Genomic DNA, 24,917 nt, shown 5'->3' with positions numbered 1-24,917 from the left:
ATGGAGTAACACTCAGCAAAAAAGAATAAAATAACACAATAATTATGCATCTCAAAAACACTGTAATAAGTGAAAAAATTTAATGCAAAGAATTATATATTGTGTAATGAAATATATAGTATTTCTAAAATGGCAAAACTAGAAAGCACAAGAGTTGTTGCCTGGTGCTTTGAAATGGAGTAAGGACTAACTTAAACGGGCAAGGGAGGTCTTTTCAGGAGAATGTCGTGTTCCAAAATAGGAAGTGGTACTGGTTATATAAAGTAAATTTAAGAAAAATGTATTAACATCATCAAACTGCGTACATGAGGTGGGTGAACCATAGGGTATGTCAATTATACAACTAAGCTGACAAAATAATTGAGAGTCCCCAAGAGCATTGGCTAAATGGGTTCCTTAATGACATGTTCTAAAATAAAACTAGAAAATTATTAATATGTATTTACTGATCATTTGAAATAAGTTGTAACACTATAATCTATAGCAAAATATTTTTGTGAGAAACAGTACATTTTCTAAAACCACAAATATAAATAAATTAGGGCAGTGGCATTGTTTTCTATTTTTGAAAATCTCTTTAATGTCTTGCTTAGTAGAAAATATCTGGACTCTCATAGCTGCTTGTCCTTCAGTCTTGGGTAATATTGCTTGTCACAGTGCCCTCTGGAAAACTATCCTGTAAAGGCAGAGAAGAACAAGAGTTCAGGGAGCAATTATCTTAACTTAATGTATGCTAAACTGATCTTCTGTACATAAAGAAAATCGAAAATGAATCATGATGTGAATGGAAGGGGAGAGGGAGTGGGAAAGGGGAAGGTTCCCGGTGGGAGGGACGTTATGGGGGGGAAGCCATTGTCATCCATAAGCTGTACTTTGGATATTAATATTCATTAAATAAAAGTTAAAAAAAATTTTTTTTAAATGACAAGATTGACAGAACCACACTTTGAGAATCCTCATGGTGAGGGCCTATTTCCTGCTCACTGTTGGTTGAAGGTTTAGGTGGGGAAATGGATGTTTCAAAGGTGGGACTTCCTGGGCTCCTGAACAACAGGGCTGCATCTTGTGTCTTGTTTGGGGGCAGGGCAGATCCAGCCCCTGACCACAAGAAAGACCCATGAAATCACTTGGCCTGGCCTCATCAAGATAGCCGCAGGCAGGAGTGGAAATTCAACAGGCTAATTTTTAAGCCAATAGTTTTCTATGGCCTGTGAAAGATGTTTTAAATATCCAAATGTCCCCAGGCAGAAAAAATTTCCCCACCCCTTTTAGACCCTGGAAAGCAAGTGTGCTGCACACTAGGCATCCCATTGCCCTCCCCTGGTGCTGTAGATGTAGGGCCTTAAGGGACTGCATGTCCCACCATTCCCTTCTCCTCATCACAACCACAAGCTACAGTGTAAAATCCTGATCCTGGAATTCCAGCGGTGTGTTATCCAGCAAGATTCTACTGTAATTGGTTATCCTTGTGTAACCTAGAAGTATCATCTTTAATAAACATTAAGCTAAGTCAGAGGTTCTCAAAATACAGTCCAGGGACCAGCACCAGAAGCAGCATCTTAGAACTGATTTGAAATTCAAGCTCTCTGGCCCCACCCTCCTGAACAGGAGCCTCCACAGTTGAGGCCCAGCGATCTGTAGTCTAACAAGCCTTGCAGGTGATTCCAATGCACCAAGTAGTTTAAGCCATTAGCGTTGAAGTTAACCTGAGATGGAATCTACCTTTGAAAGGAAACCCAGCACAGGTGATGAGGAAAGCGCCCTCATTCACTTCCTATCTCCTCCCCTTCCTGTGTGAGTGGTTCTGGAGAGACAGTGTCAGTTCCGGCTTTGAGGGTGGGCATACAGGAGCAGACAACAGAGATTGGCTGAGGACAAGCACTGACTGGAAGGTGAGGATAGCGCACGGTATTAGCTGGATATTCCCAACCACTAGAACTCTTTGTTTTTCTTTCCCTGTAGTTTTCTCAAAACCTTCAATAGTCTTTAGTCCAAGTTCCAGCCTCATTTCTGGGCCTTGTTTATAAAAGAATTGGGACCAAGTTTCCCTTGTGGAAAAGCCTCCGTTGCGGTCACCTCAGTGGTAATATCGTGTGTGGAGAAAGCCATCAAAGAAGCAGAATTGGGGGCAGAAGCACCATGAACTCCTGGAGACTTGCTCCAGAGCACCTCGGCAGGTTCCAGGCTTTGCTTTTCACAGTGAAACATGGTTGTTGGTCATTCACAGGTCTTGGGATACCACAGAGAGGGCCCTCTACATTCGCTGTCTCATTACAAAGGGGCACACATTTTTTGCTACTTGCAAAAATCTTGTAAAACACCAAATAACAAAAATATAAAGTATTCATTGAATGCTTAACCCTATAATAATAAATGACTTTGTTAATATTTACTACATTTCTATAAATCCTTTAAATTTGTGTTCTACAGGGAGAAAATTTTAAAATGCACTCTTTTGACTGGTAGGTTTCTTTTATATCATTTGAGAGAGGGAGAGTGAGGAAAAGAGAGAAAGGGAAGAAAAGGTATGAAATTAGTTGTACTTTTCATATACTACTTGTAAATCATGAGTGATGGGCAGATTTTTTAGATCCTTAAAATAGATTTTATAGAGATTTCACTGATCACTAATCTTTATGGTGTCTATATATCATTGAAAAACTCTGTATTCATATGTGTGTATGTGTGTGTGTGTGTTCATGTGCATGTGTGAAGGGGTGGGAAGAAAGATGTTCTCACCCCTCACGAAGACTTTCATCTTTGGAGTGAGGTAAGTAGTGGAGACAGAGGTTTTTTAAAGATGAAACAGATTCATAAATCTTTTGTTTGTTTTTCCTTGCATTTGTTGTGAGCAGTGGCCTTGAAATGAGGGATTGGAGAGGCAGAGGTGAATATTGAACAAAGGCTCCCTTAATGGTTTGTGGTACTTGCTGTCCGCCACAATGAGGACTACGAATCAGAGCACTAATTAAAGGAGCTATATTCAGAGACATGTAACAGGTGATGGCACCATTGAGCAAAGGAAGTTTAAGCCCTGAATGTGTGCCCAGCTGAGTGTTGAGGAAAAACCTGGCCAGGACACATGAACTCACTTCTCCATACCTTATAGAATCTTCACCAGAATTTATTTATTTATTGGGTCCACATGAAGCTAGAGATGTCTTATCACTCTAAGTGTAGCTGAGACCCACAATGACTTTGAAAAACTCTTACTAAAAATTGTAACAAGGCCCAGGACCCCAGTAGATCAATCTATGGATTCATTTTGAGGTTTTCTGAAAGCCCAAATGTAGTTTTTGTCCCAACCCTACCAGTTGAGGACTATAAGAGGGAACTTCCAAATGGCTAAAGCCCAACTTCTGGATTATGAGTCCTTGGGCCAAGATCTCTGGCTATTTCCTGCTGAAGGTCTTCAGCCAGGCTGGTGAGATGTAGGTAGCAATTCTTGAAATCTGTTACTGCTGTGAATTGTGACCATGGAAGTCTTAGAATCCTGAGTGAAAGAAATAGATAACACATCTATCCCAGCTGTTATCGAATGTGTTTTTGTCCTAGAAAGTTCTCCCATTAAGGATTCAAAAACAAATTTTAGAGCTTTAAAAAGACTTGCTGGGTCATTCAATTATTACTGCTACAAACCAGAGTTCTCTCTCCATTGCTTGTTTTTGTTGTTTTGTTTGTTGTTTTCTTTGTTGCCTCCTCCTAAGCACCTATATACTTGCTCTCCTTCCCATCTCTGCCTTTCTCATGGTTGCACGCTTCTCCATCCTACTTTATCATTTTGCTGCTATAATTAAATCTTGTGCAAAGTGTGGACCTACTTTCTCTTCTCTCCATTTGTGTGTGTTTATGCATGTGTAATTTACATATTGGTATGCAGTACCTAAATATTTATGATATGATTTTGTACATTATCTTATATATTGTTTCTCTAAGTGATGGGTATGGGAATCAAACCGGGGCAACTGAGCTTCCAACCTGTGCTTGTAACCATGATGCCATATTAGTACTGTCTTTCTCACTTGGGCATCGATGACCAGCAGAAACTTCATGTCAACCCCTTATAACTCAAGAGTTATTTTCAGATGTTTAAGAAGATCTCTCATCACCCTCTCCAGCATCCCATATTCCCTATGACTTTTCAGGTGATCACCAAGGACTATCTTTCTCTAGGATTTGTTGGTACATTCAGCTAAACAAAGAAAATTTTACTTTGTAATAGATGCAGTTTGAACCTCTTTTTCCATAACTACATACAGAACCACTTTGAGCCTTCTTGGTAAATTTCTCTATAACTGCAAAACCTCCTATTGTGTGGAGGACCTTTTCTAAGATGCTCTAGCTCTAAGTTCAGCTCACATGCCCAGGGGTAAAGAATGATCTTTTCCTTTTGTTTTCTCAGAAATATGGGTTCTCTTTGCCTGCAGTGTTCCCTGAATAAGCTCATCTGCTCCATCTGCACAGACTATTTCACTGACCCTGTCACCATTAGCTGTGGACACAGATTTTGTAGTCCCTGTCTCTGCATCTTCTGGGAAGATGCCCAAACTCCTGTTTGCTGCCCTGTGTGCCAGAAAATATCACAGAAAATAGACTGGAAAAGCATTATATTTGCTGAGAAACAAACTGCTCACACTATAATCTGTATGATACACAAGAAAGTCAAGAACCTCATCTGTGAAACTGACAAGAAATTTCTGTGTGTGCTCTGCTCTGCATTCCCAGAACATGCCACTCACAGACTCTGCCCAATACAGCAGGCTGCTGAGTACTGCAGGGTGAGTATTGACACTAAAAACACTTTGAAGAGTGGATCTTTACCTGAAACTGACAGGCAAAAGCAAGGATATGCCAGGTATTATTGTTGTTATCCTTTCGTGCAATTAAACAGAATTACTATCATGACTTAGTCATTATTCTGAACATGGGAGCTAGAGCAGTGAAGAAACCCTACAAATAGCTCTGGTTACCTGTAGCTCAAATTTTCTTGGGCTGAGACAGAGGAATGTGCAATGATGATAAAGATGATGATGTTAGAATTCTGGTATATCAGGATAAGTAGCAGTATAGATAAATTTCTAGTGGTCGTGACAGTCACTGGCTAACTTAGTCATGATCACAATGAGCTAGTGTTACTGTTTCTAAATCTGCTCAGAGTGTCATAGACAAATGACAGCATTTGAAAACAAAATATGAAGTAAGATTCCCTTCTGAAAATTTACCAGGTTACATACAATTTCAGTAGTGTATTACTCAGATAATGGGTCACATTAGATTCAGGAAATCTATTCTTGGTTTGAGAGAGATCTCAGATATGACAGTCTTCTCGAGGAAATGTCCACTTTCCCTGCTGTCTTTATTCTTGAGTTACCTTCTGTATATCCACATGTCTTTTACAAGTAACAGAAAAGTACTATATTTTCTTCTCTAGTGCTCAAATTTATATTTCTTTTTCAGGAGAAACTCCTAATGCAAATGAAGTCTATATGGAAAAAGAGACAGAAAAATCAGAGGAATCTAAATAAAGAGGCCAATATAATCAGAACATGGCAGGTAAGTTTTATAAGCCCTTGTCTCTCAGAAGCAGCTTGGGAAAGGACACTACAGTAATACACAGGGGAAGAATTTGAGTTAGGTGATAATATCTCCTAATGGGCTCACTAGAAAAAGCAGTACATGTTTCTCTATAGGGTAAACTAACCTTGAAATTTTATGCTGAACCCACTGTGCAACAAAATATTTTCCTGATTTGGGGATAAAGCAATATCTATGAAAGGATGAAAAAATATGATGTCGCAAAATAGAATGCATTGATGTCAAGGATGAAATAAAAATGTGGTTCTATATGTGGAGGACTTTATCCTGGCCAAGGAGGAATCACTGTGGGTTCCCTTATGAGTAAAGAGCTCTAGGTGCCAAGAGAATGGATAAATGGGTTTCTGAGAACACATGTTTCAGGGGCAGGAAATGCAATGTATAAGTCAAACAGATGAGTGGAAACTAATGCAAAATGTATGGATAAGGGAAGTGAGGTTTTGGGAAGGAAGGCTTTTGGTGAGTTGTAATGCATAGTTCAAACCTGTAAAAAGTGTAAGGGTTGTTCTCGCACATGGCCACAGCAAGTATGATAGCATTTAATCAGTAAGTCTGACCTTGATGGAAATAAAAGTTTTAGCAAGAGAAGGAGGTCATTTGGAAAGGAGGTTTTGTTCTATTTTTTTTCCCTAAGTAGTTCTGAAAATTTACACATGCTTAAAGGCTATATAGAAAGAATATAAGAGACATTTTTAAAAAGCAATTAAGTGAAAGAGAGATTCAGAGAAAGAGACCAAAAAAATAGACACAAACCCTATAAAGAAGGAGAGGGGGAGGTAAAGGAAAAGAGAGAGGGTGGGGGTGGGGACAGAGAGAAACATGAATGAAAAATTCAAGACAGAGAGAGACGGAGGTAGAAAGCAAGAATAAATATCGCAAGATAGTAGTCTAGAGAAAGAGCAGGTGAGAGTAGCCTTGGGAAGTGGGAGGCAGAAAGAACCAACCACTGGTTGGAACATAGGGTTTGGAAATGAAAGTAATTTAGAAAGATCACGTCTGATGCCATCAGTTGTACTAAAGTAGTAAATTGTTCTTTTACTGAGAGTGTCCAGTCAGTTTCTGAGCTTTGAGCAGAACAGATTTTTAGATTTAGAAACAGAGAATACAATATCATATGAAACCACACGCAAATCAATGTTAAGGTTTATTTACATGAAAACATGGAAATTTCAAGGAAAAGATGTGGAAATAATGATACAGGAAAATTAATGAGTAGGAAGGAAAGATGGGAGGGAGGGAAGGAGGAAGGAAGCAAAATCTGGGATACCTAAAAGCATAAAGGAATAAAACTATATTACATCAGAAGGCAAAGCAGAAGAGGAGATAAGCACAGAATAAAACCAAATAGATCCATGATCTAATGAGCCAAATGTCATTGCAGGCATTCATAAACCTACGGATGGTGATGATCAAGGCTGAGTATCCTACACTGTATCAGTACCTCCATGAAGAAAAGCAAAGACATTTGGAGAGCCTGGCAATTGAAGGCAGGATGATTTTTCAGCAACTGAAGAGAAGCAAAGCCAGAATGGATCACATGGGGAAGGTTCTGAGAGGAACGTACGAGGAGCTGAAGGGACTGTGCTGTGCAGCAGATGTGAGGCTGCTCCAGGTAAGGATGGGGGAAAGAAGTCAGATGGGGACCACTTCAATCTGTTGGAGTATCCTCGCTGACCTCCAACATTTTTCTGCTTCCAATATATAGATACTTCTTTCCTTACATTGTTGCAGGAGGTTCTCCTCCAGTATAAACCATAGCCCAGTTTCACTCTTGCCTTTCACTGGAGAGGAAAAATTATGTGGAAAGATTTGAGGAAGAGATTCAAGATCGTTCTTTTCCAAAACTCTGCTACTATACATGTGGTTTCTTAGCTGGGTGCATCAGAGTCACTTGTAAAGATAGGAGTTAGTTGTGCATCTGGTCTTGTCAATTAATATACGGATTGGTGGGACTGATGGAATGTGTTCACTCATTCAGCCTTTCGAGAAAGCTGGAGAGACAACTGTCTACAGTTGGCAACAAAGAACAGCACCTTCCTCTACCTTCCTACTTCTTCATCTAAGAACATCTTTCTATTTGATATTGTATCAAGACTATAAACTGATCCCCTGTGTGCAGCTGTGAGATAAAGTTTCATCTTTATAAGGATAAAGATAGGACAAATGACTATCCACAAAGGAAAGTGGTGATGGATTTCCAGTTCAGGCTCATATACTTGGACTACACAGGACAGGAGACCTGTCCTGTGCAGAACACTAAGCCTTCCCCTCTCTGTCTTTACAGGGTTTGGGAAACATACTGAAAAGGTAAGCTTGCCTAAGTCATTATCATTGTGACAGTGATCAGGCTGTTTCTGCTTGGATGAACTCACACTTTTAATGAGACTTCCATCTGTATCTTTTCCTTCTCTACAAAAAGTCCAAGTTTTGGGTGGACTACCCCCAGGAGAAAGTGGAAGATAGACTCAAAGCTTTATGTAGAAGTTCTATAAGAGAACTGTTTTTCTTGCATCTAGTTTTTAAAATCCTAATTAATTGAAGGCTACTTCAGTTTTGCTATTTGAAAACAAATAATGCCAGAGAGTCAGCAGTTGGGAGGATGGCGGGTAGAAGATAATTAAGTATTACCAGGATGGAATACACTGAAGGGGTGAGGCTCCTTATGTAGCAAGTGGCATGTTCCAAAATTCTAGCATCTGTTGCATTTCCGGAATTAAGATTATTGAATGACTCATCTAGGGAAGCTGGAAGTGTGAGAACTGACACAATGACTAAGTTGAAATACTCTACCCAGATTGAGGTGATAACAGCAGGAGCATATATTATGACATAAAGTGTCAAGGGGCCAGTGGTGTGATGCAGTGTGGTAAGGCCCCATGGCCATGCCAGCATCCAACATGAGATTCTGTTCAAGTCCCAACTGCTCTACTTCTGATCTAGCTCCCTCCTATTGTGCAGAGAAAAGCATTGGAAGATGCTTCAAGTGCTTGGGCCTCTTCATTGTATGGGACACTCAGATGGAGTTCCAGGCTCCTGGCTTCAGCCTGGCCCAGACCAAATCATCACGACTATGTGGGGAATAAACAAGCTGATGGAGGATGTTTCTGTCTCTGTCTCTCTCTCTCTGTCGCTCTCTCTGTTTCTCTCCTATTCCCTCTCTTCCTCCCTCTATCCCTCCCTCTCTGCCTCACTCCTGCTGTATCTGTAAGTCTGGCTTTCACATAAATAAATCTTTAAAAACAAAAAAAAATACAGCAATAATTGTACTATTCTTTTTTGCACTATTTACTGAGTTCAATTCACATCTAGTTGTGAAGGGTGCTGATAGAGCATCTTCCATGGTTTGATAATGATACATTTGGGGCAGGTTGTCAGCAGGTCCTTTCCTTTGCAGGAGTGAGTCAGTGCAACTGTACATGCCTCAGCCTGTGAATCCACAGCTCAGTTCCTGGGCCATCACTGGGATGCCAGAAAGGCTTAACTTCTTCAGAGGTAAGAGGCAGTGCTCTGTGGCAGCAGCAGTAACATTCCTCACCTCAGTAGATTCTCATGCAGTGCCCTCTTCATTTCTGTTACTCTTTTCAACAAGGCTTTATAACTACCTTTATAAATGACAGTTGCAGGAAGCCTGACAAAAACAAACAGGACATCTTGTTGTATAATTCCATGAAATGAGAAAAAATAAATGAGAAAAGTCATGGAGGGATGATGTGATGAATTATTAATTTTTTCATTATGGCACATAAAACTGTAAATTCATTCAGTTCCTTTTAGTTATGGGTATTTTTTGATGTTCACATTCTTAGAAACTTCTTAGGACTATTTTTTTTTTTGACAGAGTGGACAGTGAGAAAGAAAGAGAGACAGAGAGAAAGGTCTTCCTTTTGCTGTTGGTTCACCCTCCAATGGCCGGCACGCTTCAGCCGCGCATCGCGCTGATCCGTAGCCAGATACTTCTCCTGGTCTCCCATGTGGGTGCAGGGCCCAAGGACCTGGGCCATCCTCCACTGCACTCCCAGGCCATAGCAGAGAGCTGGCCTGGAAGAGGGGCAACCGGGACAGAATCCAGCGCCCCGACAGGGACTAGAACCCAGTGTGCCGGTGCCACAAGGCAGAGGATTAGATTATTGAGCCGCGGTGCTGGCCAGGGACTATTTAAATGTATACTTGGGGCTGGCTCTGTGGCATAGCAGGTGAAGCCACTGCATGCAGTGCAGGCATCCCATATAGACGCCAGTTCCTGTCCCAGCTGCTTCACTTCCAATCCAGCTCTCTGCTATGGCCTGGGAAAGCAGAAAAAGGTGGTTCAAGTCCTTGGGCTCCTGCACCCACGTGGGAGACAGAGAGGAGGCTCCTAGCTCCTGGCTTTGGATTGGTGTAGCTCCTGCCATTGCAGACATCTGGGCAGTGAACCAGCAGATGGATGACCTCTCTCTCTCTCTCTGCCTCTGCCTCTCTGTAACTCTGCCTTTCAAATAAATAAATAAAACTTTTTAAAAATGAATAAATAATGTTTACTTAAAGATTGAATTTTCCAGGAATGAATTTTCATGAATCATAAGATTTAATAAATCATAAAAATATTTGTAAAGGCTGCTAAAGAGATTAGACCCACAACTCTGCACAGAGCTGTGTAGAACTGATGGAAATGGGGTAATTTTGACATCTAGAAGAGACTGTGGGATGAGATGTGCAGAGCTGTGATTTAATGGTCCCAAAGTCAGACATTCTGATATAAAATTCTTGAAAAAAGACACAAGAGGCATCCATGGAGGTATACCATGTTAAGTCACTTCTTGCTTTCGCCTGGATTGGGTTCTAAGCTTCTGGCTTCAGCCTCTCCCAGCCATGGCTGTTGTGGGCATTTGGAGGAGTTAATCAGGGAATGGAAAATCTTTCTCCCTCTCTTTGCTCTCTCTCTCTCTCCCCCACTCTGTCCTTCAAATAAATAAATTTTAAAAAGCACTATTGGAGGATGGTGCTATGGTACAGCAGGTTAATGCCCTGGCCTGAAGCGCCAGCATCCAATATGGGCACTGGTTTGAAACCCGTGTGCTACACTTCTGATCCAGCTCTCTTCTATGGCTTGGAAAGCAGTAGAAGATAGTTCAAAGCCTGCACCGCAGCTCACTTGGCTAATCCTCCACCTGTGGCGCTGGCACCCGGGGTTCTATTCCCAGTCGGGGCGCCAGATACTGTCCTAGTTGCTCCTCTTCCAGTCCAGCTCTGCTGTGGCCCGGGAAGCCAGTGGAGGATGGCCCAAGTGCTTGGGCCCTGCACCCACATGGGAGACCAGGAGGAAGCACCTGGCTCCTGGCTTCAGATCAGCGAAGCACGCCAGCTGTAGCAGCCATTTGGGGGGTGAACCAACGAAAGGAAGACCTTTCTCTCTGTCTCTCTCACTGTCTAACTCTACCTGTAAAAAAAGAGAGAGAGAGAGAGTGAGTCCAAGTCCTTGGGCCCCTGCACCTGCTTGGGAGACCTGGAAGAAGCTCCAGCCATTGTGGCCAATTGGGGAGTGAATCATCAGATGTAAGACCTACTTTCCCTCTCTCTCTCTCTCACTCTCTCTCTCTCTCTTTGTAACACTGACTTTCAAATAAATAAATAAATCTTAAAAAAAAAAAAGAAATAGTCCGTGAGTGTTTGATGCAGTGGTTAAAAGGTTAAAAGGCCACTTGCACTGCCTCTGTGTCATACTAGAGTACCTGGGTTTCATTCCTGTTCCAAGTCCAATTCCAACTTCCTGAGATGCAGCCTATGATGGCTCAAGTACTTACATCCAGACCACCTATGTGGGAGATCTGGATCAGATTCCAGGTTCCTGGCTTCAGACTGGCCCGGTTCTGGCTGCTGTGGATATTTGGGGAATGAACCAGTAGGTAGAGAATCTCTCTGCATCTGTCTGTCTCTCTGCTTTTCAAATAATTTGAAAATAAGTAAACTTTAAAAATGAATTAGAGTAAAGGCTCTTTTAAACAAAGGGCCCACATAGACTTTAAGTTCAGTTCACATTTGCTCACTTAGAACTTAAGCAAATGAGTCACTCAGAGCTAATAACAATACCACAGTTTAAGCATAACTAATTTGGTTGTTTTATTACATTCATTTTATGATAGCTGAGTAATAAAGCTTAAGTAAATCAAGGGCCAGTGGCTATTTCCTTGTCAATGTAAGAACAAGCTCCTTAATGTTTACTGGGCTAGTGAAAATGCAGTCAGAACTTTGCTTCTTATGTATTCTATACATGTTCTTCTGTGTGATTAGATATTTCTTTGCTATTCAGGCAGACAAAAAGTCCTTCCTAAACTCTTTCTTCATATTTCCAGTGATATACTGTCTATACCCATTGTGTTAAAATGTGTGCTGGAGCTGACTAGTACTGATTTGTGAAAGCTAATTATTGAGTGGGAATTTTTTGAATGAGTATTAACTAGTAGATGATAATATCCTCAGCGAACAGCAAACACTGGTTGTTTTTCTTTATTTCCAAGGATTTATTTGACTGCCAAACATTTTCTAGACCACCACTTTAGTTATCCCTGTGAACTTTTAAACTTTCAAGCTGGATTCACTGTTTTCTTTTTTTTTTCATAATACAAATGCACTATGGTTACAAATGTAATCAATGTTGAATATCAGTAGCATTTAAGCCAATAAGAAAATACTTTAAAGACTTTTCTTTCCAGAGTAACAAAATACAAATACTTGGTTAGCACTTCTGTTCTTTTTTTAACTTTTATTTAACAAATATAAATTTCCAAAGTACACTTTATGGATTACAATGGCATCCCCCCCGCCATAACTTCCCTCCCACCTTCAACCCTCCCATCTCACACTCCCTCTCCCATTCCATTTGCATCAAAATTCATTTTCAATTCTCTTTATATACAGAAGATCAATTTAGTATATGTTTAGTAAAGATTTCAACAGTTTACACCCACACTGAAACACAAAGTGTAAAATACTGTTTGAGTACTAGTTATAGCATTAATTAACATTGTACAACACATTAAGGACAGAGATCCTACATGAGGAGTAGGTGCACAGTGACTCCTGTTGTTGACTTAACAAATTGACCCTCTTGTTTATGGCATCAGTAATCACCTTAGGCTCTTGTCATGAGTTGCCAAGGCTATGGAAGCCTTTTTAGTTCGCTGACTCTGATCCTATTTAGACAAGATCATAGTAAAAGTGGAAGTTCTCTCCTCCCTTCAGAGAAAGGTATGTCCTTCTTTGATGGCCCTTTCTTTCCACTGGGATCTCACTCATGAGATTTTTCATTTAGGTCTTCTTTTCTTTTTTTTTTGCCAGAGTGTCTTGGCTTTCCATGCCTAAAATACTCTCATGGGCTCTTTTTACTATAGTGTACATTACCTTGGACCGTAACAACCACAGTCATCACTTGCTTCTAATGGAAGACCTGAGGCGTTTGCAGTGCAGCCCCTACTCTTCAGATATGTCCCAACTTCCTGCAAGTTCACACTTCAGTCCTTCATGGGCAGCTCAGACCTTCACCTCAGGCAAACACTATTGGGAGGTGGATGTGGGAAACTCCTATAACTGGGTTATAGGACTTTGCAAAGAATCCTGGACAAAGAGGAACGACATGAGACTTGAATCTGAAGGTATCTTTCTACTTGCGTGTGTCAAAGTGGATGACTGTTTCACTCTCTTCTCAACTTCCCCACTACTACAGCACTACATCCAAAGACCCTGGGGCTGGGTAGGAGTTTTCCTGGATTATGAGTTTGGCATAGTGAGCTTTGTTAATGTTGCCCAAAGATCCCTCATTTGTAGTTTCCTCTCATGCGACTTCCACTTCCCTCTTAGACCTTTCATTTTCCATGGACCCAAATGATCAGCAAGAGGTCACAAACTTGACCAAGGTCTTGGGAATTCTAATTGCAAAGGAGGCTCTCATCCTGGAGACTTATTTAATTGGGAAGATTATTTATAACTGATTGTCTTTAGCTTCATTCTACCTTTGGGAGGCATACTCATTTTATCATTTCTTAAGCTATTGATGTTTAATATGCATCTTATTTTCATTTGTATTTGTATTTCTATTTTATTTAAATAAAATACTCATTTTTATTATTGTATCAGATGCATTTTGTTTTCACTTGCTCTTGGTGCTAGCTAGAGGTGAAAGAATAGGTGGGTGTGGAAACAGAGCTAAGTAGGTCAATGCAAAGCATAGGCAATTCTCCTTACTGAAAACCCTCCCTGGATCCCTGTGTCAGCCTGGAATTCTGTCCTCTCCACTCATTGGGCTACATTCTCTCCGCCATCAGTTCCCAGCTTCCTGCACTCAATGAGATTTGATTATTCTACAACCTCAGGAGCAACTTATGCTTTCCTTTTGTAAAGTGCTAACAAAACTCTTATCCTCTTTTATAGTTTGCAAATAACAAAAGGAGAAGGCCAATGTCACTCCTGCTTATCATTCCAGGAATTTTATATATATATATATATATATATATATATATAATTATTTATATATAATTAAATAAATCTCATTTTATATATATAATGAGATATATCTAAGAAATATTTGAATAGGTAAAATAAAAATAGATAAGAAAATTATTAAAAGTAAAGGCTATAGAATTAACAAATTGATACTTCAATGTGGTCACATTAGTGTGAAAGGTCTTGTTGAGGAATGTTACTTAAAGAAATGAATTATGCCATTTTTCAGGCTCTGTTTTACAAGTTCCTTACAACTGATAATGCAAATATGGGCTGTGTAAAATTTGACTCCTCAAAAGAACAAAAAATTTTTATTCCTCAAGATTTCTATAAGTGTTACTGAATAATTGCCATAGTATTACATAAATACTTAACCATTTCATTGGCATGAAAGTGGTACAGTTCATACTTCAGTGCCTATGCACTGAGATGTGTATAAGAAGGAAACATAATATGAACTGTCATTGTGGTACAGCAGGTAAAGACACTGCCTGTGACAAGGGCATCCCATATGAGCACCAGTTCAAGTCCCGGATGCTCCATTTCTGATCCAGCTTCCTGCTAGTGTGCCTTGGAAAAGCAACACAAGATGTTTCAATTTCTCGAGCCCTTATGCCATGTGAGAGACTCAAATGCAGTTCCAGTCTCCTGGCTTCAGTCTGCTCCACACTTAACCATCATGGCCATTTGGGGAGTAAACCATAAAATTAAATATATATATATATATATATGTATGTATATATATATACACACACACACACACACACACACATATTATCTCCCTCCCCCTCTTATTCCCTCCCCCTTCTCCCTCATCCTCTGTTTTCCTCCTTCTCCTGTTTTGTCACTTCCCATTTCTTCATTCCTACTTCCTTTTCTTTTCCCCTTCATCCTTCTGCCTTCCTCTTTTGTTTTCTTCCAAGAGAATTTTACATAGACAATAGTCTGAGAACCAGATTTACTTTTCTGTAGGTGTAGGAGGAAAGAAACTACTGGTGGATTTTCAAATAGATATGTAAATATTATTCAGCTTATAGTGACTGCTTCCATGAAATAACTCATGCAAATGAGGTAGGCATATTCTTCTCAAGGATGTTGGAATCCATGATTCTTAGGCAAAAATAATGTACAAAAAGGTGGGAATTATTTGTGGTTCATTAAAGAAGACATTTTGAAAATCTCAATACTACTACTGTGTAAGAGCATTCTCTGATGACTATTTTTGTACTGTATGCTAGTTTGTGTGTCAAGACAGGCCATGCATTGCATATAAACTAAAGAATAATGAAGGAAAAATAGGTTTCTTAATCCGTTTAGAATGTTGATTTATCAAACATGGTCTTTCCCCCATGGTTTGTTTATAGCCTCTGATAAATGGACATGTAGTCAATATTTCTAGTCCAATCCTCAGCAAGAAAAAGTGGGTAATATTCCACCTATCAACCATGTTTTTATTTTAGTAACTTGTTGTAATTGCCATTTTAATCTATCTTCACTAATGAGATAATGAGACTATTAAGACTTTATAAAAGGTGTCCTTACTCCTGAAAAGAAAGGCAAGGAAGAGACAATTGTTTTATATTCCTCTGAAGAGAGTTTTAAAATAGTGCCTAGAACTATGATTTTGTGATCACAATGTGTGCTAGCTTAGAGAAAATACCAAATATCCGGAGTATGATTGAGAAATGGAAGACTTGAGTCTTTGACAATGTCTTCATGATATTAACCAATCCTGGATCTGATAATCAACAAATGTAATAGAAATCATGGAAATAGAAACTTATTACCACAACAATAATATATTCAGGTAAGTATCATTGGATATAATGGATGTGAATGCAATTGGATGCAAAGTATCATTCCAAAGAATACTCGTTCATACAAGGCTTATTTTCAATCACTGTCAGACAACATATAAAACTCAACTATTTAGTTTTATTTAAGAGAGAAAGGGGAAGAAAGAGAGGGAGAGAAAGAGAGAGGCGGAGGACTCCAAGATGGCGGAATAGGAAGGGAGTTCACTGATAGTCCAGGAAAGGATAGTTTAATAAAAGTGGATATACTGTAGTCTCAGGAAAGAGGGAAAAAAACTGCAGAGGAAACTATCCAGAATTAGAGGGACACGGTGGACCTATGTGGAGGGCATGGGTTCCCATGGCTCAGGAGCCCAGCTGCTGAAAGATTCTCCCCTCCAGCGCTGGAAAGGGAGGTGAGGCGAAACCACAGTAGCCTGAGACACTAGTGGAAAAGTGGCAGGAAGAGCCTAGAGGGAATGAAGCTTGAAGCTCTGTGGGGGAAAAGTACACCAGCCTAACTAGAGGAGAGAAAAAAAAAGGGGAGGGGGACTGGTATGGACATGATTCTCTCTCTCCACTCACCTAACAAAGGTGAGTGAGACAATAGAGCAGGCACCATTTTGGACATACGTAACAGCTGCGCCAGCTCAGGGCTGTGCCCACCCTCAGCCAAGCAGAAATCCTGCCTCTGGTGTGGAGAAATAACAGGAGACTAAGACCTAGTGAATGTGTGGAGCTTATGAACCAGGACTTTAGAAAAAAAAAAAAAAAAAAAAAAAAAACCTGAGGATGTGTGAACTCACAGTGTGGCTGAAATGTGAGTAGTCTCAGTGGGAGACACCAAAAATTCAGGCGGCCTTGGCTACCCGGGGAAGAGACATTGCAGGGGAATCTGAGCTTCCACTGAGGACTGCATAGGTCCTTTGTGTGGTCCTTGAGGCAGAGCAGACAAATATTATACCCACTGGGGCTAGTGCTCAGGCACTGATTGCCATCGAGGAGAAGAGCTCAGCTGAGTGGAATTACTTCCCTTCTGAAGAAAAAGAGATTTACCATGCCAAACCTGGGTATGTCACCTATGGCACACTCTTAATCCCAAAGAACTGAATAGAGCTCTCTGGCCACACCAACCACAACCTCTAGAGATTCACCAAAAGCAGACAATCCACTTAATCCAGAGTCATACAATGATGAGAAAAGCCATCACTGAAAAAGTTGCTTTTTATAAAATTCAGGATAGTTACATTCCTTTGAGTGCCTTCTGATGATTTCCATGGAATATCTAATGCTTAATGTATGTATCATCATTCCTATGAACCCCTTGAATTTTAGTAACATTAAGAATTTGTCTCTCTAGCATGCCAGCTTTTTTTAAAGATTTATTTTATTTGAAAGGCAGAGTTACAGAGAGGCAGAGGCAGAGAGAGAGGTTTTCCATCTGCTGGTTCACTTCCCAAATGGCTGCAACGGCTGGAGTTGCACCAGTATGAAGCCAGGAGTCAGGAGCTTCTTCTTAGTCTCCCACATGGGTGCAGGGGCCCAAGGACTTGGGTCATCTTCCACCACTTTCCTACGCCATAGCGGAGAGCAGGATTGGAAGTGGAGCAGCTGGGATTTAAACCGGTGCCCATATAGGATGCCAGTACTGCATGTGGCAACTTTACCCACTGCACTACAGCGCTGGCCTCCAGCTTCTTTCATATTTGTAAAATTTTTGAATAGCATGATTGCCTTGCCAGTTTGGGTATAAACAAATAGATTATTTTGAAATAATTTGATGGTTCTCAGAAAATTAAAGATGCACAGATTTTACAACCCTAAAACTCCATTGTAGGTACACAGTGTCAGGAAAGAAAATTTAATGAATATTACACAAGGCAACATGTTCATAGACACAAAATATAGAAAATATCTCAAATACTAGCAGAAAAATGAATAAATTTTGCTACATGTTATATCCATCTTTTTTATGCCAAATACATCCTTCATTGCCATTTCTTTTTAAATGGATCTGGGACTTTGGTTTGTTGTTTTTTCAAAGTAACAGAATGCTAAATTTTGTGAGTGGAAGGCACTGAAGAGGCATTGCAATAATGAGTTTTCCTTGTGCTGACTTGAAAGTTTCCTGCAGAGATGATTTCTCCAGGATTTGGCCCCAATGGCATTACCAATACTCAGATCCTTAGTGCAGGCTGATGCTGTAGTGCCTGGTTCCTGTAGTTTACAATGGCCAGCAGAACTCTGTATCCATTGAGCAGATTTATAGTGGAGTGCCTCTGGTAAGACATTTATACATTAAATGCTTTCCACAGTTGCCTTCTAGGTTTCTAAGTTTCTGAGGGAATTCTGGGATGTGGATTTGCAGCAACTTCTGCTAATGTAGCACCACACAACTCTTCTGCCATTGAATGAGGCCTACAGGGTAGGAGAAACTGAATCATCTGCTGCCCAAGAGACAGTGGCCACTCCTTATACATACTTTTCATGGATCTTTGAGTTCTCTTTATCTTGTAGTGAACAATACTTCATTACCCTTATATTAACTTTTCTGCTTATGTAATTGTGCAGTTTCTCTGTCTCGGTGGGTGCTGACAGACAACTATTGCATCCATACAAGTACATATCAGAGAATTCTGGTCAACTATAGCCACAGTAACACATGAATAAACTTTTTTTTTTTTTTTTTTTTTTTTTGACAGGCAGAGTGGACAGTGAGAGAGAGAGACAGAGAGAGAAAGGTCTTCCTTTTTGCCGTTGGTTCACCCTCCAATGGCCGCCGCTGCAGCCGGCGCACCACGCTGATCCTGGCAGGAGCCAGGAGCCAGGTGCTTTTCCTGGTCTCCCATGGGGTGCAGGGCCCAAGCACCTGGGCCATCCTCCACTGCACTCCCTGGCCATAGCAGAGAGCTGGCCTGGAAGAGGGGCAACCGGGACAGAATCCGGCGCCCCAACCGGGACTCGAACCCGGTGTGCCGGCGCCGCAAGGTGGAGGATTAGCCTATTGAGCCACGGCGCCGGCTACATGAATAAACTTTTTAAGACAAGTCAGTCAAGTACCAAAAAAAAAACCCTATAATTTTATTAATAGAAAATTCAAAAATGTACAAAATCCAAACATGTAAAGGGAGCAACCATATGTGGGGCAAAACTATAAAGTAAAACAGAGGAATCACACACAAGATTTCAAGAAAGTGATTATCATTGGCAGAAAAGGCACAATTAGTCAGCAGCATCTTGGGGATTTGAAGATATTGGTAATGATTCTTCCTTAGTCCAGTTATTGGGTTTACAAATGTTCAAGTAATCATTTTTCACTATACATGTATTTTATAGTCTTTTATACAAAATAAATACTTAATTTTAAAAAGTAATGTTATAGAGTCACTACATTTATTAGAAGTGTGACTAGATCAATTTCCCAACTTGTGTGTTGCGATAGTGATCCTCTATCACTGGGCAGCCAGGAAGGGCCTGAAGTCTTAGAACAGCCTTCTGTATCTTTGCCAATGTGCCCCACACCAACTGTTGATTTTCTATGTGTGCAATGGCATGAGTAGGTTTGAAAGTATTGTATCAGCCAGCGCCGTGGCTCACTAGGCTAATCCTCCACCTGCAGCACCGGAACACCGGGTCTAGTCCCAGTTGGGGCGCTGGATTCTGTCCCAGTTTCTCCTTTTCCAGTCCAGCTCTCTGCTGTGGCCCGGGAGTGCAGTGGAGGAGGGCCCAAGTGCTTGGGCCCTGTACCTGCACAGGAGACCAGGAGGAAGCACCTGGCTCCTGGCTTTGGATCAGCGCATTGTGCCGGCTGTAGCAGCCATTTGGGGGATGAACCAATGGGAGGAAGACCTTTCTCTCTGTCTCTCTCCCTCACTGTCTAACTCTGCCTGTCAAAAAAATTTAAAAAAAAATTGTATCAAACTTGATTCCCTGATGATACCAGTTCTCCTTAGATTTAATACTTAGTTCAACTTTTCAAGTTCACAATACTTTTCTATCATCAGGATAAAATTTGTGTTTTTATCCACAGGGAGAGGAAAACTAATGTGTTTATAGCCTCCAAATATGCAATCTTCAAAAGGTTCATGGAAATGTGCACTATGCAAAATATGGAAAACAATGCAAGTATTTAAAAAAAAAAATTTGAGCCTAAGTAAACTCATACTAACTTACAATTGAATGTCTGAACAAGATCTAGTTTGTCAGCCGGCGCCGCGGCTCACTAGGCTAATCCTCCGCCTGGCGGCGCCGGCACACCGGGTTCTAGTCCCGGTCGGGGCACCGGATTCTGTCCCGGTTGCCCCTCTTCCAGGCCAGCCCTCTGCTGTGGCCAGGGAGTGCAGTGGAGGATGGCCAAGGTGCTTGGGCCCTGTACCCCATGGGAGACCAGGAAAAGCACCTGGCTCCTGGCTCCTGCCATCAGATCAGCGCGGAGCGCCGGCCGCAGCGTGCCGACCGCGGCGGCCATTGGAGGGTGAACCAACGGCAAAGGAAGACCTTTCTCTCTGTCTCTCTCTCTCACTGTCCACTCTGCCTGTCAAAAAAAAAATAAATAAAAAAAAAATAAAAAAATAAAAAAAAAAGATCTAGTTTGTGTCACTAAGAAGAGTAAGATACCAGTTAAAAAAAAGATCTTCTGTCAGAGTAACATGAATTTTGCTAAAACTGAAGCAATTTATATAAACACCAAGCTGATGGTGAAACTTTGGTAGAAGAATGGTGAAATCATCGATGTTTCGTGAAAAGCTTATGAAGACAATGTCCCAAAGATTTCAATGTCCCAAAGAAATCCTCAATTTGCAAACTGAGAATTCATTTTAAGAATCTTTAAGATCATGTTCAAGATGAAGCCTGCAGTTTAGACCATACACATCAATCTACAAGGGAAAAAATGAATCTTGTTCATGCGCTTATTGCAGAAGACAAATGATTGAGAGCAGAAATGACAACCAATGCCATATACATCTCAACTATTTCAGCTTACATGATTGTGAGTGAAAATTAAAGTACAGCAGACTTGGTCCTCTATGGGCACCAAAACTGATGCACCCAGATAAGCTGCAGATAGAAGAGAGCTTTCAAAGAAGATTTGAAATAGGTGGGATCAAGATTCTAAAGTATTTATTTCAAGGATGGTAACAGGAGATTAAGCAGATCTTTCCCAGAACAATACTGAAAGCAAAGCATGATCAAAGCAAGGGATACCAGGAGATGGAAGGGGTTCAGTCAAAGCAAAAGCAGCCAGGTAAAGAATAAAGTTCATGGCAGTAGTTTTTAAAAATTCTCAAAGTCTACCTTTATTATTCATTGTTTACTTTCTCAAAGGCAAAAGAAATAATAACATCTGCTTATAATTAGAGTGGCATGGAAAAGTTAGCCAAAATGTTAGGCAAAAAAACACTGGAGAATCCTTCTTCCTAATGTTCCTGCATGTTCCTCTTACCAAGCAAGGCATCTAACTTACAGTCCTGATCTGGCTCCTACTAAGTTGTTTTTTACTAATTAAAAAAATTGTTTAAAGGGCACTGAATTTTCCTCAGTTTATAATATAGAAATATTGCATTGACATGGCAAAATTCCCAGAACACTCAACTTTTTAAGGGTGGACTAAAAAGATGGTATCGTCACTTACAATAGTGTCTTGAACTTGATGGAGCTTATGTGGATGAAGTTTTTATTTTTTACTTTATCTTTAAATTTAATTTTCCTACAAACTTTTGGGAAACAAATGGGCACTATGGTTCTTTCTGACTGATATACCATACAAATTCAGTTTGTGTTCTCTAAGGAATCTTCTTAGGCTACTTCTCTTAAAGTCCCTGCTGCAGCCTGCACTGTGAAGGCTGCAATAGCAATCTGTTTCTTCACTTCTTCCCACGCCTTGGAAGGGTCCTCTTTGTTTACAATATCAAACAGAGCATCATAAATTCCTGGGAATGACACTCCTGCATATTTGTTGTGGCTGTTTGGAGCATAGATGACATGCCTGTTGATAAAATAGTTTAACGTTAGTTACCTAAATGATATGCAAGAGAGAAAAAAAAAGAACAGTCTATAGTTCCTGAATGACTTATCCATAATTTTATGATTTTAATAAACCACTTATAAACTGAACTTCTATGTTCAATTGTCCCCAAAGACTAGTATAAATATGTCCTGATTATATTTTGACTTTAAGCAAATAACAGTAACAATGATAGCAACACCAGCTGCTTACCCATTATTGGTGATATTTGTTATTTTTTTCCCAAACAAACCTTTTATTTAAGGAATGCAAACATCATGCATTTCATAAACACAACTTTAGGAACATAGTGATTCTTCCCACCCACACTCCCACCCTTCCTCCTCCCTTTCCTATTCTGCATCCTATTTTTTACTAAGACCTATTTTGAATTAACTTGGTACCAGAAGATTAATTCTGTACTAAGTAAAGAGTTCAACAAATTGTATGGAAAAAAAAAAAACTGCTCTTCAACAGTTGAGGTGAGGACTGTTCAAAGTCATTGCATCTTGAAGCTAATTTCACTTTCTTTAAAATCATTTTAAGAAACTTAATTAACTTTAAAGAAGAACCCAAGAATGATACATATTTTGTGAACACTTAGACATAATGATAACTTATGAGACCTAAGAATATCCTCCACTTAATAAAATGAAGTAAATCCTTGAGAACAAGCTTTACTATTAACTCTCATAATACAACTCTTTGAGGACAGAGGTCCTGCATGGGAAGTTAGTACACAGTGACTATTATTGTTAATTTAACAATTAACACTCTTATGTATAATGTCAGTGATCACCCAAGGGTCTTGATATGAGCTCCTCGGCTAAGGAAGCCTTTTGAATCCACAAACTCCTTCCACATTTAGAGAAGGCCATAAGCAAAGTGAAAGTTCTCTCCTTCCTTCAGAGAAAAGTACCTCCCTCTTTGATGACCAGTTCTTTCTACTGGCGTCTCACCCACAGAGATCCTTCATGTAGGCCACTTTTTGCAGCAGTGTCATGGCTTTCCATTCCTGAAATGCTCTCTTGGGCTTTTCAGCCGGAACAGAATGCTTTAAGGGCTGATTCTGAGGTCAGAGTGCTACTTAAAGTAATCATCATTCTATGAGTCTGCTCTATGGACTGCTTCCTATGTTGAAGTACTCATTCCTTTTTAATTTTATCTATTATCACCAAACACTTAATCCTATTTATATGATCATTTTAATATTTAATCCTATCTATATGATCACTTTAAGACTTAAAATGTTATTTTTAACCACCCACCCAGCTTAAGGAGATTTGGGGTTCCATGGCAAGTTTTCAAACTGTACACTTAGAAGTAAATCTGTAGGAATGTATGCAGAACTACACAGCTTCACAGCTACAAACTTCATACATTTCATTGTTACAACTTTAGGAACATATTGGTTCTTCCCACTGTGCCTGCCCTCCCACACACACTCCAACTTCCCTTCTCCCTTTTTTACTCCCACTCTTTTTACTAAGATGTATTTTCAATTAATTTTATACACATGTTTAACTTTATGTTAACAGCTCAACAAATATTATGGGGAGAAAACTGTTACTCAACAGTCAAGAGAAGGGCTGTTCAAAGTCATTGCTTCTCAAAGTGTCAATTTCATTTCTACATATTGCCTTTTAGGTGTTCTATTAGTTATCATAGATGAGGGAGAACATATGGTATTTGTCCCTTTGGGACTGTCATATTTCAATAAGTATGATGTCTTCAGTTTTATCCATTTTGTTGCAAATGACCAGATTTCATTTTTTTCTAAACTCTGTGGTATTCCATGGTATACATATCCCATAATTTTTTTATTCAGTCTTCAGTTGACAGACATTTGGGTTAATTACATGTCTTAACTATTGTTAGTTGAGCTGTAATAAACATGGGGTACAGTTAAGTCATTCATATGCTGATTTCATGTCCCTTGGGTAAATTCCCAGGCGTGGGGTGAAGAGGTCATATGGTAGGGCTCTATTCAGATTTCTGAGGCATCTCCATATCGTTTTCCATAGTGGCTTTAAAAACTTACATTCCCACCAACAGTGGGTTAGGATACCTATTTCCACATATCCTCGACAGCATTTGTTGTTTGTTGATTTCTGTATAAAAGCCATTCTTACTGGGGTGAGGTGAAACCTCATTGCTGTTTTGATTTGCATTTCCCTGATGGATAGTGATCCTGAGTATTTTTTCATGCATCTGTTGGCAATTTGGATTTCCTCTGATGAAAAATGTCTGTTTACAACCTTTGCTCATTTAATAACTGGGTAGTTTGTTTTGTTGTGGTTGAGTTTCTTCATTTCTTTATATATTCTTCTTATTAATCCTTTATCAGTTGCATAGTTTGCAAATAATTTCTCCTATTCTGTCAGTTTTCTATTCACTTTGCTGAGTGTTTCGTTTGCAGTACAGAAGCTTCTGAATTTGCTGCTATACCATTTGTCAATTTTGGCTTTGATTGTCTATATCTCTGTGGTCTTTTCCAAGAACTCTTTGTCTGTGCCAATGTCTTGAAGAGTTTCCCCAATGTTTATTTTTTATTTTTTATTATTTATTTGAAAAGTAGATTTACAGACAGTGAGAGAGAGAGAAACAGAGAGAAAGGTCTTCCCTCCAATGTTTCACTCCCCAAATGGCTGCAATGGCCAGAGCTATGCCAATCCGAAACCAGGAGCCAGGTGCCTCTTCCTGGTCTCCCATGTGGTTGCAGGGGCCCAAGCACTTGGGCCATCCTCCACTGCCCTCCTGGGCCACAACAGAGAGCTGGACTGAAAGAGGAGCAACTGGGACTAGAACCCAGCACCAATATGGGATGCCAGCACCACATGTAGAGGATTAACCTAGTGTGCCATGGCACTGGCCCACCACAATGTTCTCTAATAATTTGATGGTATAAGGTCATAGATTTAGGTCTTTAATCCACTAGGAGTGGATTTTTGTGTAAGGTATAAGGTAGGGGGATCCTGCTTCATACTTATGCATGTGGAAATCCAGTTTTCCCAGCACCATTTGTTGAAGAGACAGTCCTTACTCCAGAG

The 24,917-nt window shown here is 40.1% G+C and overlaps 2 protein-coding genes across 12 annotated transcripts in view; one reads left to right on the top strand and one right to left on the bottom strand.

Annotated features, from left to right (window-relative positions):
* The first annotated feature begins 1,669 nt into the window (after window positions 1-1,669).
* On the top strand, window positions 1,670-20,446 carry LOC100357798 (tripartite motif-containing protein 77). 5 transcript variants are annotated; one of them, XM_089311781.1, is made up of 7 exons: window positions 1,752-1,892; window positions 4,726-4,778; window positions 5,458-5,553; window positions 6,977-7,207; window positions 7,880-7,902; window positions 8,990-9,087; window positions 12,963-20,446. In XM_089311781.1, the coding sequence occupies exons 3-7, from the start codon at window positions 5,470-5,472 to the stop codon at window positions 13,454-13,456; spliced, it is 930 nt and encodes a 309-aa protein (XP_089167907.1). In that variant the 5' UTR covers window positions 1,752-1,892; window positions 4,726-4,778; window positions 5,458-5,469; the 3' UTR covers window positions 13,457-20,446. The 5 variants fall into 5 exon arrangements, 3 of the variants coding, with proteins under 3 accessions (XP_089167909.1, XP_089167905.1, XP_089167907.1); XM_089311779.1 differs by lacking the exon at window positions 4,726-4,778 and having other exon boundaries at window positions 1,677-1,892; XM_089311783.1 differs by lacking the exons at window positions 4,726-4,778; window positions 8,990-9,087; window positions 12,963-20,446 and adding an exon at window positions 8,554-8,805 and having other exon boundaries at window positions 1,670-1,892.
* A 521-nt stretch (window positions 20,447-20,967) lies between these two features.
* FOLH1 (folate hydrolase 1) overlaps window positions 20,968-24,917 on the bottom strand; it is a 64,756-nt gene continuing 60,806 nt past the window's right edge. For all 7 annotated transcript variants that reach the window (XM_051820868.3, XM_070076646.2, XM_051820875.3 and 4 more), the window contains one exon: window positions 20,968-21,849. In XM_051820868.3, the coding sequence (XP_051676828.3) occupies window positions 21,660-21,849 (190 nt within the window). In that variant the 3' untranslated portion in view covers window positions 20,968-21,659. The remainder of the gene's footprint in view (window positions 21,850-24,917) is intronic.

The sequence above is a fragment of the Oryctolagus cuniculus genome, chromosome 1 (assembly GCF_051225735.1).
Source record: "Oryctolagus cuniculus isolate XC-2025 breed Fujian yellow rabbit chromosome 1, ASM5122573v1, whole genome shotgun sequence".
NCBI classification, from domain to species: Eukaryota; Metazoa; Chordata; class Mammalia; order Lagomorpha; family Leporidae; genus Oryctolagus; species Oryctolagus cuniculus.
This window is presented reverse-complemented; position numbering and strand designations above follow the sequence as displayed.

Coding starts and splice junctions, on each gene's coding strand:
- LOC100357798 (XM_089311779.1), top strand. CDS start 1,749: ATGAGGAAAGCGCCCTCATTCACTTCCTATCTCCTCCCCTTCCTGTGT. Junction 1,893..5,457: donor GGACAAGCACTGACTGGAAG/GTGAGGATAGCG, acceptor TTTCTTTTTCAG/GAGAAACTCCTAATGCAAAT. Junction 7,903..8,989: donor TTGGGAAACATACTGAAAAG/GTAAGCTTGCCT, acceptor TTTCCTTTGCAG/GAGTGAGTCAGTGCAACTGT.